Source organism: Coregonus lavaretus (genome assembly GCF_964263955.1).
Source record: "Coregonus lavaretus genome assembly, contig: HAP1_SCAFFOLD_192, whole genome shotgun sequence".
Lineage (NCBI taxonomy): Eukaryota > Metazoa > Chordata > Actinopteri > Salmoniformes > Salmonidae > Coregonus > Coregonus lavaretus.
The window spans coordinates 63246-89527 of NW_028157672.1; the positions used below are offsets into that span (position 1 = coordinate 63246).

General features: G+C 42.6%; 1 protein-coding gene across 1 annotated transcript in view; it reads right to left on the reverse strand.

Moving 5' to 3' along the window:
- LOC311125096 (uncharacterized protein) overlaps positions 1–26282 on the reverse strand; it is a 216137-nt gene that overhangs the window by 16530 nt on the left and 173325 nt on the right. Inside the window, exon 4 of the mRNA XM_084199171.1 lies at positions 4617–4745. Coding sequence (XP_084055297.1) covers positions 4617–4745 — 129 coding nt within the window. The remainder of the gene's footprint in view (positions 1–4616; positions 4746–26282) is intronic.

Genomic DNA, 26282 nt, shown 5'->3' on the forward strand with positions numbered 1-26282 from the left:
AATGCCCTCATTGCCTGGTCCGCAAGTTTTGGTGGCGGTCCTCTCTTCGTAGGTTTGTTGTGATGCCATATTCTTTCAATTTTTTTATAATGGATTTAATGGTGCTCTGTGGGATGTTTAAATTTTCTGATATTTTTTTAGAACCCAACCCTGATCTGTACTTCTCCACAACTTTGTCCCTGACCTGTTTGGAGAGCTCCTTGGTCTTCATGGTGCCGCTTGCTAGGTGGTACCCCTTACTTAGTGGTGTTGCAGACTCTGGAGCCTTTCAGAACAGGTGTCTATATACTGAGATCATGTGACAGATCATGTGACACTTAGATTGCACACAGGTGGACTTTATTTAAGTAATTATGTGATTTCTGAAGGTAATTGGTTGCACCAGATCTTATTTAGGGGCTTCATAGCAAAGGGGGTGAATACATATGCACGCACCTTATTTCCATTATTTATTTTGTAGACATTTTTGAAACAAGTTATTTATTTCATTTCACTTTACCGATTTGGACTATTTTGTGTATGTCCATTACATGAAATACAAATACAAATCCATTTAAATTACAGGTTGTAATGCAACAAAATAGGAAAAACGCCAAGGGGGATGAATACTTTTGCAAGGCACTGTACTTGACCTTTGGCCCTGCTAGTCACAACAATACTTCCACTACTTGGCCTTTTAGGCTACCCCTTTGTCAGCTGATATCAACTCTGCTCCACTATCTTGACTGGAGCTAAGGACCAGTCACTCTACTCACCGTATACAGTATCTAGCCTGTCCAAGACAGAGCTACCATTGTGGCCTAGGGTGGTCTAGTGGTCTAAGCTGCTGGGTCCAGAACACACATTGGAACCTGGCCCACTGCTATTACAACACACTCTATCTGGCCCACTGCTATTACAACACACTCTATCTGGCCCACTGCTATTACAATACACTCTATCTGTCTCACTGCTATTACAACACACTCTATCTGGCCCACTGCTATTACAACACACTATATCTGGCCCACTGCTATTACAATACACTCTATCTGGCCCACTGCTATTACAACACACTCTATCTGGCTCACTGCTATTACAACACACATCTATCTGGCCCACTGCTATTACAACACACTCTATCTGGCCCACTGCTATTACAACACAGTCTATCTGGCCCACTGCTATTACAACACACTCTATCTGGCACACTGCTATTTCAACACACTCTATCTGGCACACTGATATTACAACACACTCTATCTGTCCCACTGCTATTACAACACACTCTATCTGGCCCACTGCTATTACAACACACTCTATCTGGCCCACTGCTATTACAACACACTCTATCTGGCCCACTGCTATTACAACACACTCTATCTGGCCCACTGCTATTACAACACACTCTTTCTGGCACACTGCTATTACAACACACTTTATCTGGCCCACTGCTATTACAACACACTCAATCTAGCCCACTGCTATTACAACACACTCTATATGGACCACTGCTAATACAACACATTCTCTCTACCTGGCCCACTGCTATTTCAACACACTCTATCTGGCCCACTGCTAATTTAAAACACTCTCTCCTCTATCTGGCCAACTGCTATTTCAACACACTCTATCCGGCTCACTGCTATTTTAACACATTCTCTCTACCTGGCCCACTGCTATTTCAACACACTCTATCTGGCCCACTGCTATTTTAAAACACTCTCTCCTCTATCTGGCCAACTGCTATTTCAACACACTATCTGGCCCACTGCTATTACAACACACTTTTTCTGGCCCACTGCTATTACAACACACTCTATCTGGCCTACTGCTATTACAACACACTCTATATGGACCACTGCTAATACAACACATTCACTCTACTTGGCCCACTGCTATTTCAACACACTCTATCTGGCCCACTGCTATTTTAAAACACTCTCTCCTCTATCTGGCCAACTGCTATTTCAACACACTCTATCTGGCTCACTGCTATTTCAACACATTCTCTCTACCTGGCCCACTGCTATTTCAACACACTCTATCTGGCCCACTGCTATTTTAAAACACTCTCTCCACTATCTGGCCAACTGCTATTTCAACACACTATCTGGCTCACTGCTATTTCAACACACTCTCCTCTATCTGGCCCACTGCTATTACAACACACTCTATCTGGCCCACTGCTATTTCAACACACTCTATCTGGCCCACTGCTATTTCAACACACTCTATCTGGCCCACTGCTATTACAACACACTCTATCTGGCCCACTGCTATTTCAACACACTCTATCTGGCCCACTGCTATTACAACACACTCTATCTGGCACACTGCTATTACAACACACCCTATCTGGCCCACTGCTATTTCAACACACTCTCCTCTATCTGTCCCACTGCTATTTCAACACACTCTATCTGGCCCACTGCTATTACAACATACTCTATCTGGCCCACTGCTAATACAACACATTCTCTCTATCTGGCCCACTGCTATTTTAAAACACTCTCTCCTCTATCTGGCCAACTGCTATTTCAACACACTCTATCTGGCTCACTGCTATTTCAACACACTCTACTCAATCTGGCCCACTGCTATTACAACACACTCTATCTGGCCCACTGCTATTTCAACACACTCTATCTGGCCCACTGCTATTACAACACACTCTATCTGTCTCACTGCTATTACAACACACTCTATCTGGCCCACTGCTATTTCAACACACTCTATCTGGCCCACTGCTATTACAACACACTATATCTGGCACACTGCTATTACAACACACTCTATCTGGCCCACTGCTATTTCAACACACTCTCCTCTATCTGTCCCACTGCTATTTCAACACACTCTATCTGGCCCACTGCTATTACAACATACTCTATCTGGCCCACTGCTAATACAACACATTCTCTCTATCTGGCCCACTGCTATTTTAAAACACTCTCTCCTCTATCTGGCCCACTGCTATTACAACACACTCTATCTGGCCCATTACTATTTCAACACACTCTATCTGGCCCACTACTATTTCAACACACTCTATCTGCCCACTACTATTTCAACACACTCTATCTGGCCCACTACTATTTCAACACACTCTATCTGGCCCACTACTATTTCAACACACTCTATCTGGCCCACTGATATTACACACTGATATCTACTAGGACTGAGGGTTTCTCTAACATGACCACTCTAATTATTCTACTGTAACCAGTCCTGATATCTACTAATAATATAATATGCCATTTAGCAGACGCTTTTATCCAAAGCGACTTACAGTCATGTGTGCATACATGTTTACGTATGGGTGGTCCCGGGGATCAAACCCACTATCCTGGCGTTACAAGTGCCATGCTCTACCAATTGAGCTACAGAGGACCGAGGGTCACTAGGACTGAGGGTTTCTCTAACATGACCACTCCAACATGTAAACACTGCCCTTGTTACTAAGTGCTGAAGGAAAAGCAAAAGGATATGTTTGTGTCGTCTATATACATCCAGAAAGATGGTGTTGTGTGAGTTATGTCAGAGGGCATATCTCTATGTCCACCCGGCCAAACTGAGCAATCGGGGGAGAAGGGCCTTGGTCAGGGAGGTGACCAAGAACTTGATGGCCACTCTGATAGAGCTCTAGAGTTCCTCTGTGGAGATGGGAGAATCTTCCAGAAGGGCAACCATCTCTGCAGCACTCCACCAATCAGGCCTTTATGGTAGAGTGACCAGACGGAAGCCACTCCTCAGTAAAAGGCACATGATAGCCCACTTGGAGTTTGTCAAAAGGCATCTAAAGATTCTCAGACCATGAGAAACAAGATTCTCTGGTCTGATGAAACCAAGATTCAACTCTTTGGCCTGAATGACAAGCGTCACGTCTGGAGGAAACCTGGCACCATCCCTACGGTGAAGCATGGTGGTGGCAGCATAATGCTGTGGGGATGTTTTTCATTGGCAGGGACTGGGAGACTAGTCAGGATCAAGGGAAAGATGAACGGAGCAAAGTACAGAGAGATCCTTGATGAAAACCTGCTCCAGATCGCTCAGGACCTGAGACTGGTGTGAAGGTTCACCTTCCAACAGGACAACAACCCTAAGCACACAGCCAAGACAACGCAGGAGTGGCTTTGGGACAAGTCTCTGAATGTCCTTGAGTGGCCCAGCCAGAGCCCGGACTTGAACCCGATTGAACATCTCTGGAGAGACCTGAAAATAGCTATGCAGCAACGCTCCCCATCCAACCTGACAGAGCTTGAGAGGATCTGCAGAGAAGAATGGGAGAAAATCCCCAAATACAGGTGTGCCAAGCTTGTAGCATCATACCCAAGAAGACTCGAGGCTATATCTAGGTGCTTCAACAAAGTCCTGAGTAAAGGGTCTGAATACTTATGTAAATGATATATTTCAGTTTTTTATTTTTAATACATTTGCAAAGATTTCTAAAAACCTGTTTTTGCTTTGTCATTATGGGGTATTGTGTGTAGATTGATGAGGGGGGAAAAAACAATTTAATACATTTTAGAATAAGGCTGTAATCTAACAAAATGTGGAAAAAGTCAAGGGGTATGAATACTTTCCGAAGGCACTGTATATCTGGTGTGTGTGTGTGTGTGTGTGTGTGTGCTCACCATGGCTGACGGACTGCAGTTTGACAGTCTTGGAGATCTTCTCTTCGTAGTTAGGGGTGCAGGACTTGCGGCTGACTTTAGACTTGAACAGAGTGTTGACCAGGGTAGACTTCCCCAGACCACTCTGACCTGTAGGAGAAAGACAGGAGAGAGATACACTGTTTAGTGTTGACCAGGGTAGACTTCCCCAGACCACTGTGACCAGTAGGAGAAAGACAGGAGAGAGATACACTGTTTAGTGTTGACCAGGGTAGACTTCCCCAGACCACTGTGACCAGTAGGAGAAAGACAGGAGAGAGATACACTGTTTAGTGTTGACCAGGGTAGACTTCCCCAGACCACTGTGACCAGTAGGAGAAAGACAGGAGAGAGATACACTGTTTAATAACACATATGTTTATATTGAACCTGTGGAGTCCCTCTAGCATCCATATGTACGTGCTACTTTATTATTTTAATTGAAATCAATGATCTCACACAAGTGTGTGGGTCAGTATACGTCTGTGTAGATCTGTGTAGATCTGTGTGGGTCAGTGTAGATCTGTGTAGATCTGTGTGGGTCAGTGTAAATCTGTGTAGATCTGTGTAGATCTGTGTGGGTCAGTGTAGATCAGTGTGTGTCAGCGTGTGTCAGCGTGTGTATGTGTGTGTCAGTGTGTCAGTGTGTGACTTGACTTCAGGTTCTCTTTATATTCCTTGAACACTGATTCTATTTGAGGGAATGATCCATCTCATCATAACTTTTAATAGACTGTTCCACTGTATTGTATAGCTAGGGCCCTGTGTTTTGGTTAATCATGTCACAGGACCTTTAACCTTCATTTTAAGCCTTTTACAGAAATGAGAATTAGACCAAAAATGTAAGCATCTGACATAAAACTAAAAGGGTACTGTTTGACGAAAAGCTTTAAATAAATGTTACAATCCAGGTCATGTGACATGATTAACCAAAACACAGGGCCCTACCTAATTTATATATATATATATTTTTTAATTTAACTTGTATTTATTCAGGGGATAATGGTTACACTGATGGTTACATACACTGATGGTTACAAACACTGATGGTTACATACACTGATGGTTACATACACTGATGGTTACAAACACTGATAGTTACATACACTGATGGTTACAAACACTGATGGTTACATACACTGATGGTTACATACACTGATGGTTACAAACACTGATGGTTACGTACACTGATGGTTACATACACTGATGTGTTATGTTTTTTTAAACTTTAGTTTCTTTAGTAAATATTTTCTTAACTCTATTTTCTTAAAACTGCATTGTTGGTTAAGGGCTTGTAAGTAAGTATTTTACGGTAAGGTCTACACCTGTTGTATTCGGCGCATGTGACAAATAAAAATGGATTTGATTTGATATTGATTACCAATATAAAGGTGAAAAAGCGGGCGGCAGGTAGCTTAGTGGTTAAGAGCGTTGTGCCAGTAACCGAAAGGTCACTGGTTATAATCCCTGAGTCGACTAGGTGAAAAATCTGTCAATGTGCCCTTGAGCAAGGCACTTAACCCTAATTGCTCCTGTAAGTTGCTCTGGATAAGAGCGTCTGCTAAATGACTAAAATGTAAATGTAAAATGTAAAAGCAGGAGTGTCTGCCTCACCTCTCTCTTTGGTTCTGTCTGTCTCTGTCCCTCTCTTCCCCCCTCTCTCTGTCTGTCTCTCTCTCTACCCTCCTCTATCTCTCTCTCTCTACCCTCCTCTATCTATCTCTCTCTCTCTCTCAGTAGGGTTATGTAAGAGTCTGTCTCAGGTAGACCAGGTGATGATGTTATCAGTCAGGTGATTCAGGGTTCAGCAGGATTAAGGAAGAGTTTGGAGTGTGTCCAAAAGTACCCTGACGACATGACATTATACTGTCAGATTACTTACAGTAATCCTTATCACACATACATGCACGCACGTGTGTGAGGTCATTACCTGGAGAGTAATATTGTTCTACCTGTCTCTCACCGTCACCTGATTAGTGATGTCATTCAGGTCACCATGTCAACACACGTGTCACTGTGTGTCACAGTGTGAGACGAAGGGGACTAGACATTTGAGTCTCACACACACACACACACACACATACACTAACTAGTGTTTATAGGCTACACACACACAGGTGGCTAGCTGTCAGGAGCTGTTTGAGTCCCACATCTACTGTCAGGGTTAAAATATATGGTGGACTACATACTGGGACTTACAATATAGCTCTATAGCTGTGAGTGTGTGTGTGTGTGTGTGTGTGTGTGTGCTGCGTGGTTGTGCTTATGCGTGTGTGTTTGGTAGCGATTTCAGTCATGATGGGAATAAGGGAAGTGGATCGTTGTGAACAGGAAGTGTGTGTGTTGGTCCAGTCACCTCCTTCCTGCTGTGGAAGAACACTCAGTCGCTGGCCTTAAATTTGATGTGTGTGTGTGTGTGTGTGTGTGTGTGTGTGTGTGTGTGTGTGTGTGTGTGTGTGTGTGTGTGTGTGTGTGTGTGTGTGTGTGTGTGTAGTACGTGTGTGTGTGTGTGTGTTTGTGTGTCACCCCTGTCCCTCATCCTGAGTGTGTATCTTTTTCTAACAGCGATTGGCTTCTCTTCCTGTTTCATCTGACTGACAGTCCTTTCACTTTGTCTATCACACCCATGTCTGTTGATCAAACATAGGAGTGAAGATAGAGAACTAAAGTTGAGAGAGAGAGAGAGAAGGAGAGAGAGAGAGAGAAGGAGAGAGCAAGAGAGCGAGAGAGAGAGCGAGAGAGAGAGAGAGAGAGAGAGAGAGAGAAAGAGAGAGAGAGAGAGAGAGAGAGAAGGAAGGAGAGAGGAGAGAGAGAGCTCCTCCTCTCCTCTACATCTCCTCCCTCTATCCTCTCCTCCCTTTCTCCTCTCTTCTCCTCCTCTCTCCTCCGCCTCTCTCGCTCCCTGCATGCTTGGCCACAGGAGCATAGGAAAGGCCATAGTAACCTGGGAGCCAGCCACCACTGTCGAGCTCTGTGATTGGTCAGAATCCAAGCCAGCCACCATGTGAGGTTGACCTGATTGGTCCAACCTGAATCAGCCTCTGTGTGGTGTTCTGTGATTGGTCAGACCAGAGTGGGGTGGCTATTTTAAATAAAGGTCAGAACGCTCTAGAACACAACGGATCAGAGGTATTTTGGCTCCACTGAAAGAACACTCAGCAGGTAGAGAGAGAGAGAGAGAGAGAGAGAGAGAGAGAGAGAGAGAGAGAGAGAGAGAGAGAGAGAGAGAGAGAGAGAGAGAGAGAGAGAGAGAGAGAGAGAGAGAGAGAGAGAGAGAGAGAGATGTGTGTGTGGTATTTTGGCTCTATAGCCAAACAGCAGGTGGACTAGAAACAAATATGTTTTCTTCTGAGCAAACAGAGCCCTAGGACCTCCTCTGACAGCTCTACCATTCACTACACCACCATCAATCACTCTACTGTGAGCACACAGAACCCTAGGACCTCCTCTGACAGCTCTACCATTCACTACAACAACATCAATCACTCTACTGTGAGACACAGAGCCCTAGGACCTCCTCTGACAGCTCTACCATTCACTACACCACCATCAATCACTCTACTGTGAGACACAGAGCCCTAGGACCTCATCTGACAGCTCTACCATTCACTACACCATCATCAATCACTCTACTGTGAGACACAGAGCCCTAGGACATCCTCTGACAGCTCTACCATTCACTACACCACCATCAATCACTCTACTGTGAGACACAGAGCCCTAGGACCTCCTCTGACAGCTCTACCATTCACTACAACAACATCAATCACTCTACTGTGAGACACAGAGCCCTAGGACCTCCTCTGACAGCTCTACCATTCACTACACCACCATCAATCACTCTACTGTGAGATTGTCACGAGAATTTCTATCTCTAATTCAACCTAAGCTTGAATCATTACCAGAGGTTGTAAGGCTCTGGTTTTAATCATAAATGATTCAAGGTCCACAACCAGCAAGAATGATCTGTATTTTTATTCATGGAGAGCTCTGGCGCCAAAACCCATACACTCCTGTTTTATACCCCTTGACACACAAAGGCACTTTGCTCCGCCCACCTTTAGGAGGCTTTTTTTAACCCGTTTTCTCAGTCCCCTTCACCCTGGAATGTTTAGTCCCGCCCCCCTCTGTTAGTGGGTTGCCACTACATTATAACTCTAACACCGTTCACACATTTATACTGTATTTGGGGTGAAATCCTTTAGTCATTATTCTTAAAATAGTATGTATGTCGGGTCGCTTCCCTTTTATTTCTTAATAATGGTAAGGCCATAGCGTAATTGGTGCGAGGTGGTGGTGGATCTTTCCACAGTTTACATGCATCTGCTTAATCATAACTTTTAACTTTTCCACATCGAGATGCCCAATAAATCCATACCTCTTCTCCCAAATGGATCCATAAAACATATTTCTTCGATCTCTTCCTAACATATATCTTTCATCCCCCGTTAATTCTCGGACCTCTTTAGAATATTTATTTCCCATGGTGGAAAAATAAGAAATCCCCCCGTTTAGTAATAATTCAATCCAGAATTATTTTCCTAGGAGTTATTATTAGTGCGTCTCTTGAGCCAATGTTATGATCTGCTTTTGTAATTAACCATTTAAATTATCTAACCCGTAACCCAGAGTTTTTTTTAAACTCCGGTTTCATGAAAGGGGTCAGATAACCATTTTTTCTCACGCGATCTAATTCAGTCCCTCCTTGAAACAATTATCACGTATTCCGATGGATCATCAAGTCTCACACGTATACAACATTATACGATCATTTGCTAACACTATCCGTAACCTAGAGGTCGTAACTGCTCCAGTTTCATGAAACAGACAGAGTTAGAGCAAATCCTATAGGATTATTTTATGTATCATTATGGCACATGTAGGGAGATGCCAAAGGTAAAATATAATAAACATGTTTGATATTTTATAATCCAGATACATGCTTAAATAAGGAATATAGACATGAAGTATATGCTGTGTTTTAAATGAATGCATGTGTTCTTTCACAGAGGCTCTCAAACAGTGTGCATTACATTAGTTTTTTTAAGAAGGGGCCTAAGCCACGCAGCCAATAGAATGATAGAATGAGAGGCTTCATATAGAAAAAAAGCATTCATGACATTTTGGAGTGGACAATGTGTAATAGCTGGACGTTGAGAAAGAAGGGTGGGGCAGAACTAAAATAAGTTAGGAATGTATGCATGTTTTTTTCATATGTGTGTATATAAGAGATCTCTAAGCCAGAGAGAGACAGTTGTTCCATGGAGCAAACTCAGGCTTTGTTATGCAATAAAGTCTAATTCTTGAATTCACAAGCTCCGGTGTCTTGAGAGATATTTTTGAGTTGATTATCTCTTAGTCAAATATTTCTACGACATAATTTGGCGAGCTTGCCAGCAGTTGAAAAATAGGGATCAGAGACGGTGTACATCTGCAGTTGTGAAACGGCTTGGACGGACCATACAAACAAAAGCGGCCGCTTTTAAGAGGTAAGCCAAGTTCTTACTTATATAGTATAACGTTTGTGTGGTTCGACCCGGGGCTCGGCAACATCTGCAGAAAAACCTAGTAGGTCTCTCCAAATATAAGAACCAGAAAAATAGACACTGGGAGCTTTTGAATTTAAAATACATGCTAAATGATAAAAAGCCTCGAGGGTTGCAATAAGTAGAAAATAGTATAAATAGGTCTGCCTGGGTTGGTGTAGGTCAGTCATTGTGGTTGAGTGGGGTGGGTTATTTGTCTCGTTTGAGTTGATCATTTGGTCAGTATGAATGCATCTGTTTGACTAAACCGACGGTTTGACGCGTCTTGTACTTGTCAATGACACTCGGTTGTTCGTCTGAACCGTTTCTTCAAAACATTTGATTCAATTGTTCATCCTGCTACTAATTCTGTTTAATCCATTGAGATTTGATAGATTGTGGTCAGGTTGGATGATTAATCTGTCTCATTCGGGTTGCTGAGTTGGACAGTCTGATTGATCTGTTTGATTCGACTGCTCAACTCTTGCGTTCAATCGTCGGGGTCACTCGGTTGCTCATCTGATGCGTCTGTTCGATTCGGTCGATTCATTTGATTCATTTTGCTGATCGCTCTGTCTGGGTCATTTCGACACGGGCGGCTGTCCAGCTGGTTGAGCGATCAGACAATAACATGTTAAGTCCTTCGAATACCGCTATAAACGTGTAGCGAAAGTGTATCGTTTATAGGCTGCTTAGGTAGGCAGAAATCCTGTGTAATACCGCTCCTTTTTCTGTGTTGAGGAAGTGCAACGGAAAAAATAGGGCGGAATTTACAGGTCGCTTAGGAAAGCGTAGTAGAAGTCCAGGTGTGTAGAGAAAGTGTAACACCTGGGCTAAATAAATATAAATCCTGTGGATACCGCTTTGGAGAGCTAAAATTCCAGAGGTCTGAACGGGCAGGCAGGGCATCATCCTGTGTTGTGGTGATGCCAAAATTAGGTAGGGTCGATCAGGTAAAAAAAAAAAAAAAAGTTAGGTCATCCGGCGTAGGTGACACCATAAATTGGAGTAACACTGGTCATCCTGAGTAGGTGAACGGGTTAAATAGTCACAAGGGCTTAACATTTTTGATAAAGTATTAAATAGAGTAGGTCTGCTCATCTTGTGTGAGTGACTGGTTTTGCTTTGGCGGCTGTGAGTCATTCAACTGTCTGATTCATTTGGGCACAAGTGGCTGCTCATCTATATGAATGAGAATAATAAGAAATCCTGCAGATAACAGCTCATTTTCTGTGTTGAGGAGAGAAGCTGTGTTTGAGGTCGTTTGAAATCTCTGTGTTTGGTGGAGAAAGGTTGGCGCACCTTTTCTGGACCGTTACTTAAGTGTAACCTGGTAAGAAGGACGCACCCGGTCTCACACCAAGAGTGAAAGAGTGAAAGAGTGAGAGTGCAAGTGAGTGTGAAAATCTCTGTGTTTGGTGGAGAAAGGTTGGCGCACCTTTTCTGGACTGTTGCTTAAGTGTAACCTGGTAAGAAGGACGCACCCGGTCTCACACCAAGAGTGAAAGAGTAAAAGAGTGAGAGTGCAAGTGAGTGTGAAAATCTCTGTACTAGGAAGGGAAAGATTTATGAGTTGTCCACACAAAAGAAAAGTGGACATCAGGATAAGTCATTTTATTATTACATAAAGAATATAGCTGAGTGATTTAAAGCTAAGAAAAAAACACTAGGAAGGGAAAGATTTATGAGTTGTCCACACAAAAGAAAAGTGGACATCAGGATAAGTCAGTTTATTATTACATAAAGAATATAGCTGAGTGATTTAAAGCTAAGAAAAAAACACTAGTAAGGGAAAGATTTATGAGTAAGAAGGACGCACCCGGTCTCACACCAAGAGTGAAAGAGTGAAAGAGTGAGAGTGCAAGTGAGTGTGAAAATCTCTGTGTTTGGTGGAGAAAGGTTGGCACACCTTTTCTGGACCGTTACTTAAGTGTAACCTGGTAAGAAGGACGCACCCGGTCTCACACCAAGAGTGAAAGAGTGAAAGAGTGAGAGTGCAAGTGAGTGTGAAAATCTCTGTGTTTGGTGGAGAAAGGTTGGCGCACCTTTTCTGGACCGTTACTTAAGTGTGACCTGGTAAGAAGGACGCACCCGGTCTCACACCAAGAGTGAAAGAGTGAAAGAGTGAGAGTGCAAGTGAGTGTGAAAATCTCTGTGTTTTGGTGGAGAAAGGTTGGCGCACCTTTTCTGGACCGTTACTTAAGTGTGACCTGGTAAGAAGGACGCACCCGGTCTCACACCAAGAGTGAAAGAGTGAAAGAGTGAGAGTGCAAGTGAGTGTGAAAATCTCTGTGTTTGGTGGAGAAAGGTTGGCACACCTTTTCTGGACCGTTACTTAAGTGTAACCTGGTAAGAAGGACGCACCCGGTCTCACACCAAGAGTGAAAGAGTGAAAGAGTGAGAGTGCAAGTGAGTGTGAAAATCTCTGTGTTTGGTGGAGAAAGGTTGGCGCACCTTTTCTGGACCGTTGCTTAAGTGTAACCTGGTAAGAAGGACGCACCCGGTCTCACACCAAGAGTGAAAGAGTAAAAGAGTGAGAGTGAAAGTGAGTGTGAAAATCTCTGTACTAGGAAGGGAAAGATTTATGAGTTGTCCACACAAAAGAAAAGTGGACATTAGGATAAGTCATTTTATTATTACATAAAGAATATAGCTGAGTGATTTAAAGCTAAGAAAAAAACAGTAGGAAGGGAAAGATTTATGAGTTGTCCACACAAAAGAAAAGTGGACATCAGGATAAGTCAGTTTATTATTACATAAAGAATATAGTTGAGTGATTTAAAGCTAAGAAAAAAACACTAGTAAGGGAAAGATTTATGAGTTGTCCACACAAAAATGGACATCAGGAAATATTATTATGATATAAGGAGACTGTCAAATGCCCATTAATAATAAATAAGTTCTAACCAAACAATAATCAAAGAAGCACAAATAGTCTAACAATAAAAACAAATACTAATATAAGAATAAATAAATAGGAGGAATACTAAAATAGATTAAAAAGGAAGTTAAAAAATATAGGCCATAAAAATGAATAAAACGGCGGTAGAAATACTGAGTGCCAGGTATCCCTTAGGCAAGGAAGAAATAGCGAAAACATCTGAAAAATGGGAGAAACGCACCAGGAAAATGGGCACCAAATGGCCAGAAGGAGGAACATTTGATGTCTCTGTGTGTGAGGAAATGGAAACACTGATAAAGAACCATAAAGCAAAAGACACAGGAAAGAAGAGAAGTGTCAAAAAAGAAAGAGAAAAAGAAGTACTCAACATGTTCAAAATGGAAGGAGAAGGATTGCTAAAGAAAATGCGAGAAGCCAGAAACATGTTGAGAAAAGATGATGAGAAAACAAGCAAAAAGAAAGCAGATTGGTCTGTGGGACCCCCACCATATGTTGGTGGACAATATCCCCAGGTGTCCGGAGTAGTATCAATAAAAGGAGAAATAGAAATGGAAGAAGAAAGACCTTTGTTTACATCTTCCCAAAGGATGGAAAAAGACTCAAAGGAAACAGAAGGAATCAAGCAAAGGGTAGAAATCAAGCCAAATAGATTGGACTGCTATGGAGAGCTGAGGGAAGCATTGGGAAGAATGAAAATGACGAAGAGAGATGATGGAGAACTCTCAAATGAAGAAATGGCAGAAATTGAAGCAACAAACGAACAAATAGAGAGAGAAATGGACAGGATGAGGCGAATGTTGAGAGAAAAGGAAGAAAAAAAAAGGGAGCAAAGTGAGGTAAGACAGCATACAGGCAGAGAGCTAGAGGACATATGGGGAGATTGCAATCAAGGCGTAAGAGAAGAAAGATTGCGCAATAGGAGAACATTGAGAAGACCTGAAAAATATAAGGGACAATATCCAATTCTGATAAAAGGTACCCAGGCTCACTATGCTCCATGGGGATCACAGGACCTGGAAGGATTGGTTGCCCGTCTGCCAGATTTGCATGATGGGGCGGGAAAATGGATTAGGATTTTTGAGGAACAGACCATGGGGAAACTGCTGGCTGTGGGGGATCTGAAGGCACTGTTGGCAAGGGTGGTTGGAAAGGCAAAGATGGAGGATATACTGGGGAACAGGGACCTGAGTAGAGAAGTGAGTGACCCACAAGGAGATGGGATGGACTTTGATTCACACCGCCCCGAAGTCTGGCAAGCACTAAGACTGGAATACCCGGCGAGAATTGACCCCAAGTCACTGAAAGGGGGGACACTGGGAGAAACTGAGAATCCAGCTGCCTATCTACATGAACAGATGAAACGATGGAGACTGGAAACGGAACGAGATCCAGAAGGGGACCCACTGATGACAACTCTATTCCGAAACTCCATAATAGAGGCAATGCCCCAATCAGTAAGAAGCAGGCTGGAGGATGTGGTGGGACTAACCTCAAAGACACACAAAGAATTCTGTGACCATGTGATACATGCAGTAGAAAAACACAGAAAGGATGAACAGTGACTTATGGAGCAGGGGAGAGACATTCAGAGGAAACTGACTCAACTCCAATTGGAAGAACTGACAAACAGAGGGAAGAAGAAAATCCAGGCCCCAGTAACAGCACCTGCGAATGAAACAGGACTGATGGCTGCAGTTACTCCAGGAGGGCCATATCTGCCTCCCGCGCCACAGGCCCAAGTACAACCCACAGTACCAGTAGTGAATGTGTATGCACAACAACCCCGGCAATGGAATAATAACAATAAACAACAAAAATTTCAGCAAAATAATCAAAAAGGAGGAAATCAGGGCCCACAAGGGCAACCTGGAATTTGCTGGGGATGCCAGCAGCAAGGGCATATCAGACGAAACTGCCCCACAAACCCCTGGCAACAACAGGGGAACAAAAACCAAAATAATTGGAAGCAACCTGGCGGCTGGCAACAAAATCAGCAACAAATCCAAGGTCCTGTGAATCCATGGGCTGGGCCTAATCAGGGGTACTAGGGGTGCCCAGAGAATCCTACCGGGGAGGGTCAGTTTACAGTACTAACTACACAAGCTGATCAAGAACCTATGCTGCAGGTTCAAATAGAGAACAGAGGCACACCAATGATGGTTGATACTGGAGCCACTTACACTTGTGTAAGTCCAAATTATGCCTCTCACCTCCCCATGTCTGGCAAATATGCAAAACCTATAGGATTCTCGGGACAAACGCAGTTAATTCCAATGACAGCTCCAGTTCGCCTGACAGCGGATGACAAATCCGCAACCCTCCCTATACTTGTATCAGAACACACCCCTGTCAATCTGTTGGGAAGAGATGCCCTATGCAAAATGGGTATACAAATTCGATGTTCCTCTGAAGGAGTAATTATAGAGAGGGCAGGGTTAAACTTACAAATGGTAATGAAACAGGATACAGCAAATGTCTATTGGTTAGGGGATATTGAGACAGAAGTAGATAGAGTAGTAAAGAAATGGGGTAGGTTTATTCAGGCTCAGATACCAGAAGCGGAAAGTCAGAATTTCACTGCACCATGCAATATGATCCCTATCGTGATGATCTTTTAGAGCAACTGTGGTTGTTAAATACAAATGGGAAATCAGTACCTATAATGTCTCAGTACATAATTATAGGAAATCAAGGAGCAGCAATGGAGGTGACGGACATGGATGGCTCAGACTTTGTGGCAAAATGGTATAATGTTTCTGAAGCTGCCCCACACATTACCTTGCTGGTGAACAAGGGAATGGAGGCTAAGGATTTGGGCACCATGATGATGCGAGCAAAAACAATTCAATGGAACAAAACAGAAAATCCACTGATTTATCACTCGAAAGATAAAGCCTTAATCAAGATACACCATACTACAATAATGACTGGGGACCCCAGGGCAGTGGAAGTTACATCCCAACAGCTAACACAGCTAGGGGAAGTAACAGAATTGGAGGACAAGCTAAAACAGGAAATGGAGAAAAACATACCTCAGGAGGTATGGTCACAACATGATACAGATGTTGGATTGGTAAAATCGGCAAGTCCTGTGTTTGTCAAAACAAAGCCACATGTTAAGCCCCCTTGGAGGGCTCAATACCATATGAAACCTGAAGCAGAAGAGGGCATCAGTGGCACAATTGAAGGACTGATAAAAGCAGGAGTACTAATAGAAACACAAAGTTGTTGCAATACACCTTTGTTGCCGGTCCTTAAAGCAGATGGGAAAACGTGGAGGCTGGTACATGATTTAAGGGCCATAAATGAAATAGTACAAGATTGGCCTGCTGATGTTCCAAACCCTCATACGTTACTCACAAATGTTCCCCCAGAAGCAAAGTACTTCACAGTGATTGACCTATGTGGAGCATTTTTTAGTGTGCCCCTGGCAGAAAAATGCAGACACTTGTTTGCATTTACTTACAAAGGTAAACAACTTACGTATACTCGAACTCCACAGGGATTTAAGCATTCTCCTCATTTGTTCAATCGGGTGTTAAGAGTAGATCTAGAAGATCTAATATTTGAAGGAACATTGATCCAGTACGTGGATGACCTGTTGATCTGCGCTACCTCCTTAGAACAATGCCATGCTGATTCTATGAAGTTTTTAAAGCGACTGGCAGAAGGAGGACACAAGGTGTCAAAAAAGAAACTTCAGTATTGCCAATCCCAAGTTGAATATCTAGGAAGAACAATTGCACATGGAACAAAGGCAATAGCACCAGGACAATTGGAAGGAATCAGCAAGGCACCACTACCTCAAACAGTTGCTCAGATGATGACGCTCTTAGGGATGACTGGATTCAGCTCAGACTGGATAGAGGAGTATGCAGTTAAAACTGCTCCTCTACGAGAAATCATGAAAGAAGCAGGACAACTAGACCTTAGAGCAAGCCTGGAATGGAATAGTGACGCATTGACTGCGTTCGAAACAATAAAGAAGGAAATACAGTCAGCTCCGGCTCTAGCAGCCCCAGATTACACAAAACCATTCTTGTTGTATGTGGCAAATAGATGTGATAGGTATGCAACAGCGGTACTTATGCAAGAGACATGCAGTGGAAGACGAAAACAACCTATTGCGTATTATAGTTCTAAACTAGATTCTGTTGCCCAGGGATATCCACCCAGTTATCAAGGTCTAGCTGCATTACAATATGAATATGACAAAGCGTCCACAATTACTATGGGATACCCGGTAATAATATATACACACCATAAAATAGTGGAACTAATAGAACAAGGGAAGTTTGTCCTTACCAATGCTAGAACTTTGGAATACATGACTCTATTGACCTATCCGGATGTTTCCATTAAACGATGCAGTACAGTAAACCCAGCTGAAAGAATCCCCTTAGAGTTTGAGGGGCAAGCACATGACTGTGTAGCAGATTCATTGACATTTACTCGACTAAGGCCAGACTTAGAGTCAACCCCGTTGTCCAGCCTAGGGGAAGAGTGCATAGAAGAGTATTTTGTTGATGGATCCTGTTATAAAGATCATGTGGGAAATCATGCAGGCTATGCAGTAGTGCAAAAACAAGGAGAAAGTTTCAAAGAGTTGATAGCAGAGTACTGTCCACAGCCATGCTCAGCCCAGTTGGCTGAACTAAAAGCACTCACTGCAGCTTGCATCCTAGGAAAACGAAAAACTGTTAATATCTATACTGATTCAGCATATGCACATGGGGTGTGTCATCTATTTGGGGCAGTCTGGAAGCAGCGAGGGTTCAAGAAAAGCGATGGTACACCCATACAACACCACGAGCAGATTGTGGAATTAATGATGGCGTTAATGTATCCCACTAAATTGGCGATAGTGAAATGTCAGGCGCATAGAAAAGGAAAAGGATTTATAACTAAAGGAAACAATGCAGCTGATGAAGCTGCAAGAAAGGCATCTAGATGCACCGTCCCAGTGTTAACAGCACCAATGGACATTATTGAATCCATGTCACAGCCAGACGATATAATAAGGATGCAGGAAAGAGCAGGACCTTATGAACAGACTATGTGGCACAAAAGAGGGGCCACCAAAGATGTGAAGGGATTATGGAGGTCACATGAAGGAACCATAGTAGCACCCATTGTGTTGCTCAACTTACTGATAACTGATGCGCATGGTTTTGACCATTGCGCAAGGGGGGAAATAGTAAGGAAAATTAAAAAACAAGGATACTGGTCTCCATACCTACAGGCAACAATAGATGAGGCATTAGCAAGATGTGAGGTGTGTGCACAAAACAATGTAAGGAAAGGAATAACAACGCCTATAGGGCACATACCGGTTCCTGAAGGACCATTTCGACATTTAGTCATGGACTATGTAAATATGATAAAAAAGGTGAATGGCAAAAGGTACATGCTAGTGATCATAGATAGATTCAGTAGATGGGTAGAGGCGGTACCCTCAGTAGATCTAGGATCAGGAACAGTAATCAAATTTCTAACTAGAGAAGTAATACCCAGATTCGGAATACCAACAGAAATCAGTTCAGACAATGGATCAGCGTTTATTCAGAAAACAGTGAAGCAAGTATTACAGCAGTTAAGGATTAAGCAAAGATTAGGGTGTGTGTATCGGCCGCAATCTCAGGGGATGGTTGAGAGAATTAATGGCACCCTCAAGGCTAAACTGAATAAAATCTGTGCTAGTGCAAAACTCAATTGGGTGGATGCACTACCACTAGCATTGATGAGTTATCGCATGCAAACTAACAGAAATACGCATCTAACCCCGCATTAAATGCTTACGGGTCGACCCATGCCAGTGCCAGGTCTAAGAGGGCCCTACAAAGGACCCTCATTGGAACAATTAGAGATGGAACTTAAAGCATATGTAAGACAACTAACTGCTATACATAAAGTGATCTATCTCCAGGAAAAAGGGCGAGAACCGGAACCTGGACCAGAGGAGCCAGGGCCGGTGATTCCAGGAGATCAAGTCTACATCCGAGTGTTTCGTAGGAAGTGGAACGAGCCCAGGAGAGAAGGACCATATACGGTGATCCGAGCGACGCCCACAGCAGTACAGGTGGAAGGAAGCACGACGTGGTACCATCTAAACCACTGCACCAGGGTCCCGAAGAGAACCGGTCTGCCATCGGCGAGCCATGGGGAAGAGGGGGATGTCGAGGCATCAGATGGAGTCCAAGAAGAAGAAGCATGCACGAGTCCAAGGACAACAGGCAATCCCACCTGAAAATCCAGAGAGTCGGGAGGTGGGGCCTGATGATGTAGGGAATACTGCTGATAGGATGCCTGCCATGGCAGATCCCCCAAACACAAGCAGACACCCAGGGAGTGGAGGGACAACAGGAGAAGGAGGAAGAAGCGATCTTTCTACCATTGAAGGAAGAGACTCCTCTGCTGTTGAGGAAAGAGACTTTTCCACAATTGACTTCTCTGCCCTCACATGATCTCAGACAATTTAAGAACTGTGGAATTGCTCTAACGGTAATAGCAGTTAACCTAGGAGAGATGGTGGTGGGTCTGCCTACAACTATACAATATTCTAGAGATAGTCTTACTGAGCCAGGAAGAATTGCTGTTGTAAACAAAGAACAAGTATCGTATACAGGATGGCCTAGATTGGGGAAATGTCAGATTGAAGGATATGTAATGTTTAGAATAAAATGTCTAAAAAATCATTGTGTAGAAGTTGAGCCACAAGTAAATAGACATGGAAAAATAATGGATATAAAACAAGCTAAACATCTCATGATTCCATCAGTGCTTAAGAAATTGCCCCCTAAAGTTAGATTGAAGAATATAATAAAAAAGCATGTACCATTGGGGATAGCTCGAACTAGTATTTCTATTCCAGCGCAAGTACTGACAGTTGAAGAAACTCAAAGATCCTTTTCAATACGTAGGATAAAACCTCTGCCAGAAAAATCACTTTGTGGGTGGGCTAAACATCAAACAAGAGGAGAAGCAATCTGGGATGAATATGGCTGTCAAATAGAAGTTAACAAAGGAGACACTAGTTGGGAAATTACCTTTAAGGAATTGACTCAAGAAAATAATGCAAAGTACATATTGGAAATAGATAGTGTTAAAGGGTTAGAAGGAAATAGTATAACAACAATGGACATTGATCCTATTTCCAAACACCAATATAGATAGGAGGAAGAACCTGAAATAGTTAAGGTAACTATGACCACTACCCAAGGACCACTAAGTACTATAGCAGTTGAACCAACAAAGACAGGATTAGAAAAAATAGGAACAAATGGGTTTTTTCAAAATGTATGGGATTCTTTAACAAACTGGGGAAGTCAGGAAAATAGACAATCTACCTCAGCCCCAACAGTAATACCGAAAGTAATAATAGCATCACAAAAAATAGAAAGGCTATGGGAGGGAGCCATGCAAAATGATTGGTACAAATGGGCACAATATTCAGCTAAAATAATTAATAGAAAAACAAATTGTTTAGTATATGCTCCTTCTCCATTAAAATAATTGATAGTAATACCAAGTCCACACAGTTACAAGGACTGTGCTAACTTCCAACGAAGCTACTGTCATCTTAAAAGAGGAGAAAGGCCCTACTGTCCTGCAGAATGTTTATCATTTTTGGGAAATCCCTATCATTACAGATTCTATAATCAAACAGGATGGGGAGAGTGGTGTAAAAAATTAGATATCAGAATAGAGCCCAGAAAAATGGAAGCACTGGAAAAATACCGTATAGACTATAATCTAAATTATGAATGCTACAATAAAACAGATGGGGAGCACGATTTGGGAAAATTTAAGGGAAAGTGTGAGACCACATGGCACCTAAATAATGATACGTCCTGGAATGCAGATACCCCCCACAGAGCAGTTTATCAGGCAGCAGGATCAAGTACTGGGGTAATAGCTACAAATGGAGGGCCGGGTGACCCTGGGGAATGTGAGAAGCAAACACTGGCAATGCCATTGATTTCTCCTTATGAGGATCAATCGGTGGCAGTGGCAGATTTCTTTTGGGTATGTGAAGGACAAAGGATTAGAGCTACTTTGCTTAAAGGATGGAAGGGAGTATGTGCTAGAGTACAAATGCTTCAGGAGGTGGTTATATCGGAGTGGGAGGTAGACCAAACAACAAATAGGGATGCACAGAATAATAATAAAAGGGTAAAAAGATCATATGAACATGACCCCAGTGTATATTTGGATGCAATAGGTCAACCCAGAGGAATTCCAAATGAATAAAAGGCAAGAGATGAAATTAAAGCAGGATTTGAATCAATATTTGTCTGGATTACAACCAACAAAAACTTAGAATGGATCAATTATATTTATTATAATCAACAAAGGTTTATTAATTACACAGACTCTGCATTATCAGCTTTAGGAGAGCAAGTACAGGCTACCAGTAGAATGGCATGGCAGAATAGGCAGGCTCTAAATTGGCTATTAGCAGAAAAAGGTGGAGTTTGTGTTATGTTTGGAGATGAATGTTGTACTTTTATCCCCAATAATACTGCCCCGGATTGTTCTTTCACTGAAGCAATGACTAAACTCAAGGGACTACGAAAAGAGGTTAAGGATAATGCTGGGTATGATGCTCATGTTTGGGACTGGATGGAATTAACTTTGGGAAAATGGGGTGCAATGTTTACAAAAATGGCAATAATGATAGGAATATCACTTGTAGTAATGGGAGTAGTGTTTTGTTGTATACTACCTCTGTTAAAATCACTTTTGATTCAAACCACAGTAAAACAAATGACTGTACAGACAATTGTTATTAGTTCAGCCAAAGAAATACACCCAGTTCAGGGAGCTCCAGGACAGTATGTTAATAAATATGGGAAATCTTGTAATGTTAAAGGAGGACCAATGGACTGTCCATTTGGGAATCCTGAATGTCTGTATGGAGTTGTTCCTGGGGGTGGATGGGCCTGCCATGGTTACAAAGCCCAACAGGAAAATGGGGAGGTTAATTTAGAGGAAAACCTTGCAGACTTGTATCCAATACCTGACTGGGCTATGGGTCCTCATCAGGATGGGTCAAGTAATGAGGAAGATATATTGGTTTAAATATATGCGTGTGAAATGAAACCACATATGGCAAGGCTAAGAATAAGTAAATGCACATGCTTACATTCATTTTAAAATTAATCTTTGTATTATTTGGGACATTATTGGAATGTCCCATAGGGGGGATTATATAGGATTATTTTATGTATCATTATGGCACATGTAGGGAGATGCCAAAGGTAAAATATAATAAACATGTTTGATATTTTATAATCCAGATACATGCTTAAATAAGGAATATAGACATGAAGTATATGCTGTGTTTTAAATGAATGCATGTGTTCTTTCACAGAGGCTCTCAAACAGTGTGCATTACATTAGTTTTTTTAAGAAGGGGCCTAAGCCACGCAGCCAATAGAATGATAGAATGAGAGGCTTCATATAGAAAAAAAGCATTCATGACATTTTGGAGTGGACAATGTGTAACAGCTGGACGTTGAGAAAGAAGGGTGGGGCAGAACTAAAATAAGTTAGGAATGTATGCATGTTTTTTTCATATGTGTGTATATAAGAGATCTCTAAGCCAGAGAGAGACAGTTGTTCCATGGAGCAAACTCAGGCTTTGTTATGCAATAAAGTCTAATTCTTGAATTCACAAGCTCCGGTGTCTTGAGAGATATTTTTGAGTTGATTATCTCTTAGTCAAATATTTCTACGACAATCCTCAGTTGTTTACGCGACTTTTGACCTGTTTAATGTATCTATCGCACACGACGAAAATTATCCCCCTTCCTGTTTATATTGTAAAGACTGTATCTCGTACAATCTCAATATTAACTAGATTATTTTGGTAATAGCTATTTACCTAGGGTCAATTACGGACCCTCCTTCCTTCCATCATAATAATAATTATTTCCTTTGAGATTTTGGTAACTATTGTGGTATCTGGACAATTTATGACTTTGCTAATGGTTGCAAATGGTCTTAGAGGATGTTGACTCAGCTTAAGGGAGCATTTGGAGAGTAGTTCTATAGGGGCACCCTAAAGCAGAGGAAGTCTGTTAGGTGGAGTCCTGGGATTGGTCTGTAGGGGAACACACCCATATTATGTTACATAGGGCATAGTATATAAATACCACGGTTAAAACAGAGGACGGGGAGAATAACATATTAGAGATTGGAGCCGGTTATTCTCCAGATATCGGCAGATGTCTGTAAATTGACGCTGGAATCCTTTGATATAATAAATCTTTATAATCAAAGTACAGTGTCAGTGGAATTCTTGTTCTCACAGCATCTCAGCATAGTTTTCTCGACACTACATAATGGCGACGAGGTATTGGTCGTGTTGCGTCTTTTCTCAGCGTTCCATTCATGGGCGCCGAGCTGACTCTCGCTCCAGAGTCCGGCAGATAAGGGTGAGTTTTCTCACCACTTTGGGCACTGGTTAGTTCGTGTGTCTGTGTGTGCGTTGAATGAATGCACCGTTAAGAACTTGCATGTGTGCTTTGCTGTTATTTGCTGTGGGATAAGAGTCCGTTCTAAATTTCTAAATTTGTTTGCGCTGGTAACAACGCAAACAGGGGGGAGTGTCTATAGGGATATTTTGCTTGAATAAAATTCTAAAAGAATACAAGGAAGGAAAGGCCAGGAACTAAGGAAAATGTGTACAAATTAGAACATCGCGAATCTATGGCAAGCCCTCCAACGAGGCGATCATTAGGATGGGCCGAAAATCCTAAAAGCGCATTAGGTGGGTTTAGGTCAGTCCCAGGGACTGGGGGTTGTGGTATATACATTCGATTGCAAGTTACCGCTCAACTTATAGTTGACGAAGTATATGTTTGATGTAACCGCTCATTGGATATCCGCAAACTCGAGGTAGCATAAATTTAGGAACAAAGGGAAAAAATGGCGCGATGGTAGTAGCATGCTTAGGGGTCCGTAGGAACGGAAATAATCCTCTTAAACTGTACAGTGGGGGAAAAAAGTATTTAGTCAGCCACCAATTGTGCAAGTTCTCCCACTTAAAAAGATGAGAGAGGCCTGTAATTTTCATCATAGGTACACGTAAACTATGAAAGACAAATTGAGAAAATGTTTTCAAGAAAATCACATTGTATGATTTTTAATGAATTTATTTGCAAATTATGGTGGAAAATAAGTATTTGGTCACCTACAAACAAGCAAGATTTCTGGCTCTCACAGACCTGTAACTTCTTCTTTAAGAGGCTCCTCTGTCCTCCACTCGTTACCTGTATTAATGGCACCTGTTTGAACTTGTTATCAGTATAAAAGACACCTGTCCACAACCTCAAACAGTCACACTCCAAACTCCACTATGGCCAAGACCAAAGAGCTGTCAAAGGACACCAGAAACAAAATTGTAGACCTGCACCAGGCTGGGAAGACTGAATCTGCAATAGGTAAGCAGCTTGGTTTGAAGAAATCAACTGTGGGAGTAATTATTAGGAAATGGAAGACATACAAGACCACTGATAATCTCCCTCGATCTGGGGCTCCATGCAAGATGACTTTCCTGAGTGGCGCAGTGGTCTAAGGCACTGCATCGCAGTGCTAGCTGTGCCACTAGAGATCCTGGTTCGAATCCAGGCTCTGTCGCAGCCGGCCGTGACCGGGAGACTCATGGGCGGCGCACAATTGGCCCAGCGTCGTCCAGGATAGGGGAGGGAATGGCCGGCAGGGATGTAGCTCAGTTGATAGAGCATGGTGTTTGCAACGCCAGGGTTGTGGGTTCGATTCCCTCGGGGGGCCAGTATGAAAAAAAAGAAAAAGAAAAGTGTATTCACTAACTGTAAGTCGCTCTGGATAAGAGCGTCTGCTAAATGACTAAAATGTAAATGTAAATGTAAGATCTCACCCCGTGGGGTCAAAATGATCACAAGAACGGTGAGCAAAAATCCCAGAACCACACGGGGGGACCTAGTGAATGACCTGCAGAGAGCTGGGACCAAAGTAACAAAGCCTACCATCAGTAACACACTACGCCGCCAGGGACTCAAATCCTGCAGTGCCAGACGTGTCCCCCTGCTTAAGTCAGTACATGTCCAGGCCCGTCTGAAGTTTGCTAGAGTGCATTTGGATGATTCAGAAGAGGATTGGGAGAATGTCATATGGTCAGATGAAACCAAAATATAACTTTTTGGTAAAAACTCAACTCGTCGTGTTTGGAGGACAAAGAATACTGAGTTGCATCCAAAGAACACCATACCTACTGTGAAGCATGGGGGTGGAAACATCATGCTTTGGGGCTGTTTTTCTGCAAAGGGACCAGGACGACTGATCCGTGTAAAGGGAAGAATGAATGGGGCCATATATCGTGAGATTTTGAGTGAAAACCTCCTTCCATCAGCAAGGGCATTGAAGATGAAACGTGGCTGGGTCTTTCAGCATGACAATGATCCCAAACACACCGCCCGGGCAACGAAGGAGTGGCTTCGTAAGAAGCATTTCAAGGTCCTGGAGTGGCCTAGCCAGTCTCCAGATCTCAACCCCATAGAAAATCTTTGGAGGGAGTTGAAAGTCCGTGTTGCCCAGCGACAGCCCCAAAACATCACTGCTCTAGAGGAGATCTGCATGGAGGAATGGGCCAAAATACCAGCAACAGTGTGTGAAAACCTTGTGAAGACTTACAGAAAACGTTTGACCTGTGTCATTGCCAACAAAGGGTATATAACAAAGTATTGAGAAACTTTTATTATTGACCAAATACTTATTTTCCACCATAATTTGCAAATAAATGCATTAAAAATCCTACAATGTGATTTTCTGGATTTTTTTTCTCATTTTGTCTGTCATAGTTGACGTGTACCTATGATGAAAATTACAGGCCTCTCTCATCTTTTTAAGTGGGAGAACTTGCACAATTGGTGGCTGACTAAATACTTTTTTTCCCCACTGTATGTGTGTGTGTGGAAGAGAGTAGGATTTGTGTTCTATGTTTTGTGTTGGTTTGTGAGTTCTGTTAAGTGTTACTGTTTGTCTATGGGGGGAAAGAACGAAGCGACAGCTGGTCTGTCTACTTGCTGTTGTTTAGGCTTGGAGAGAGCTGCTTGGGAGCTCTTCCCACTCTGAAATCGCACTGGTGAATGAACTACGCATGCGTGTGATTTTATGAGTTTAGAGTTACGTAGAGTAAATGTGCCACTCCCCTGCCTGCACTGAGCTGCTGGGAGACGC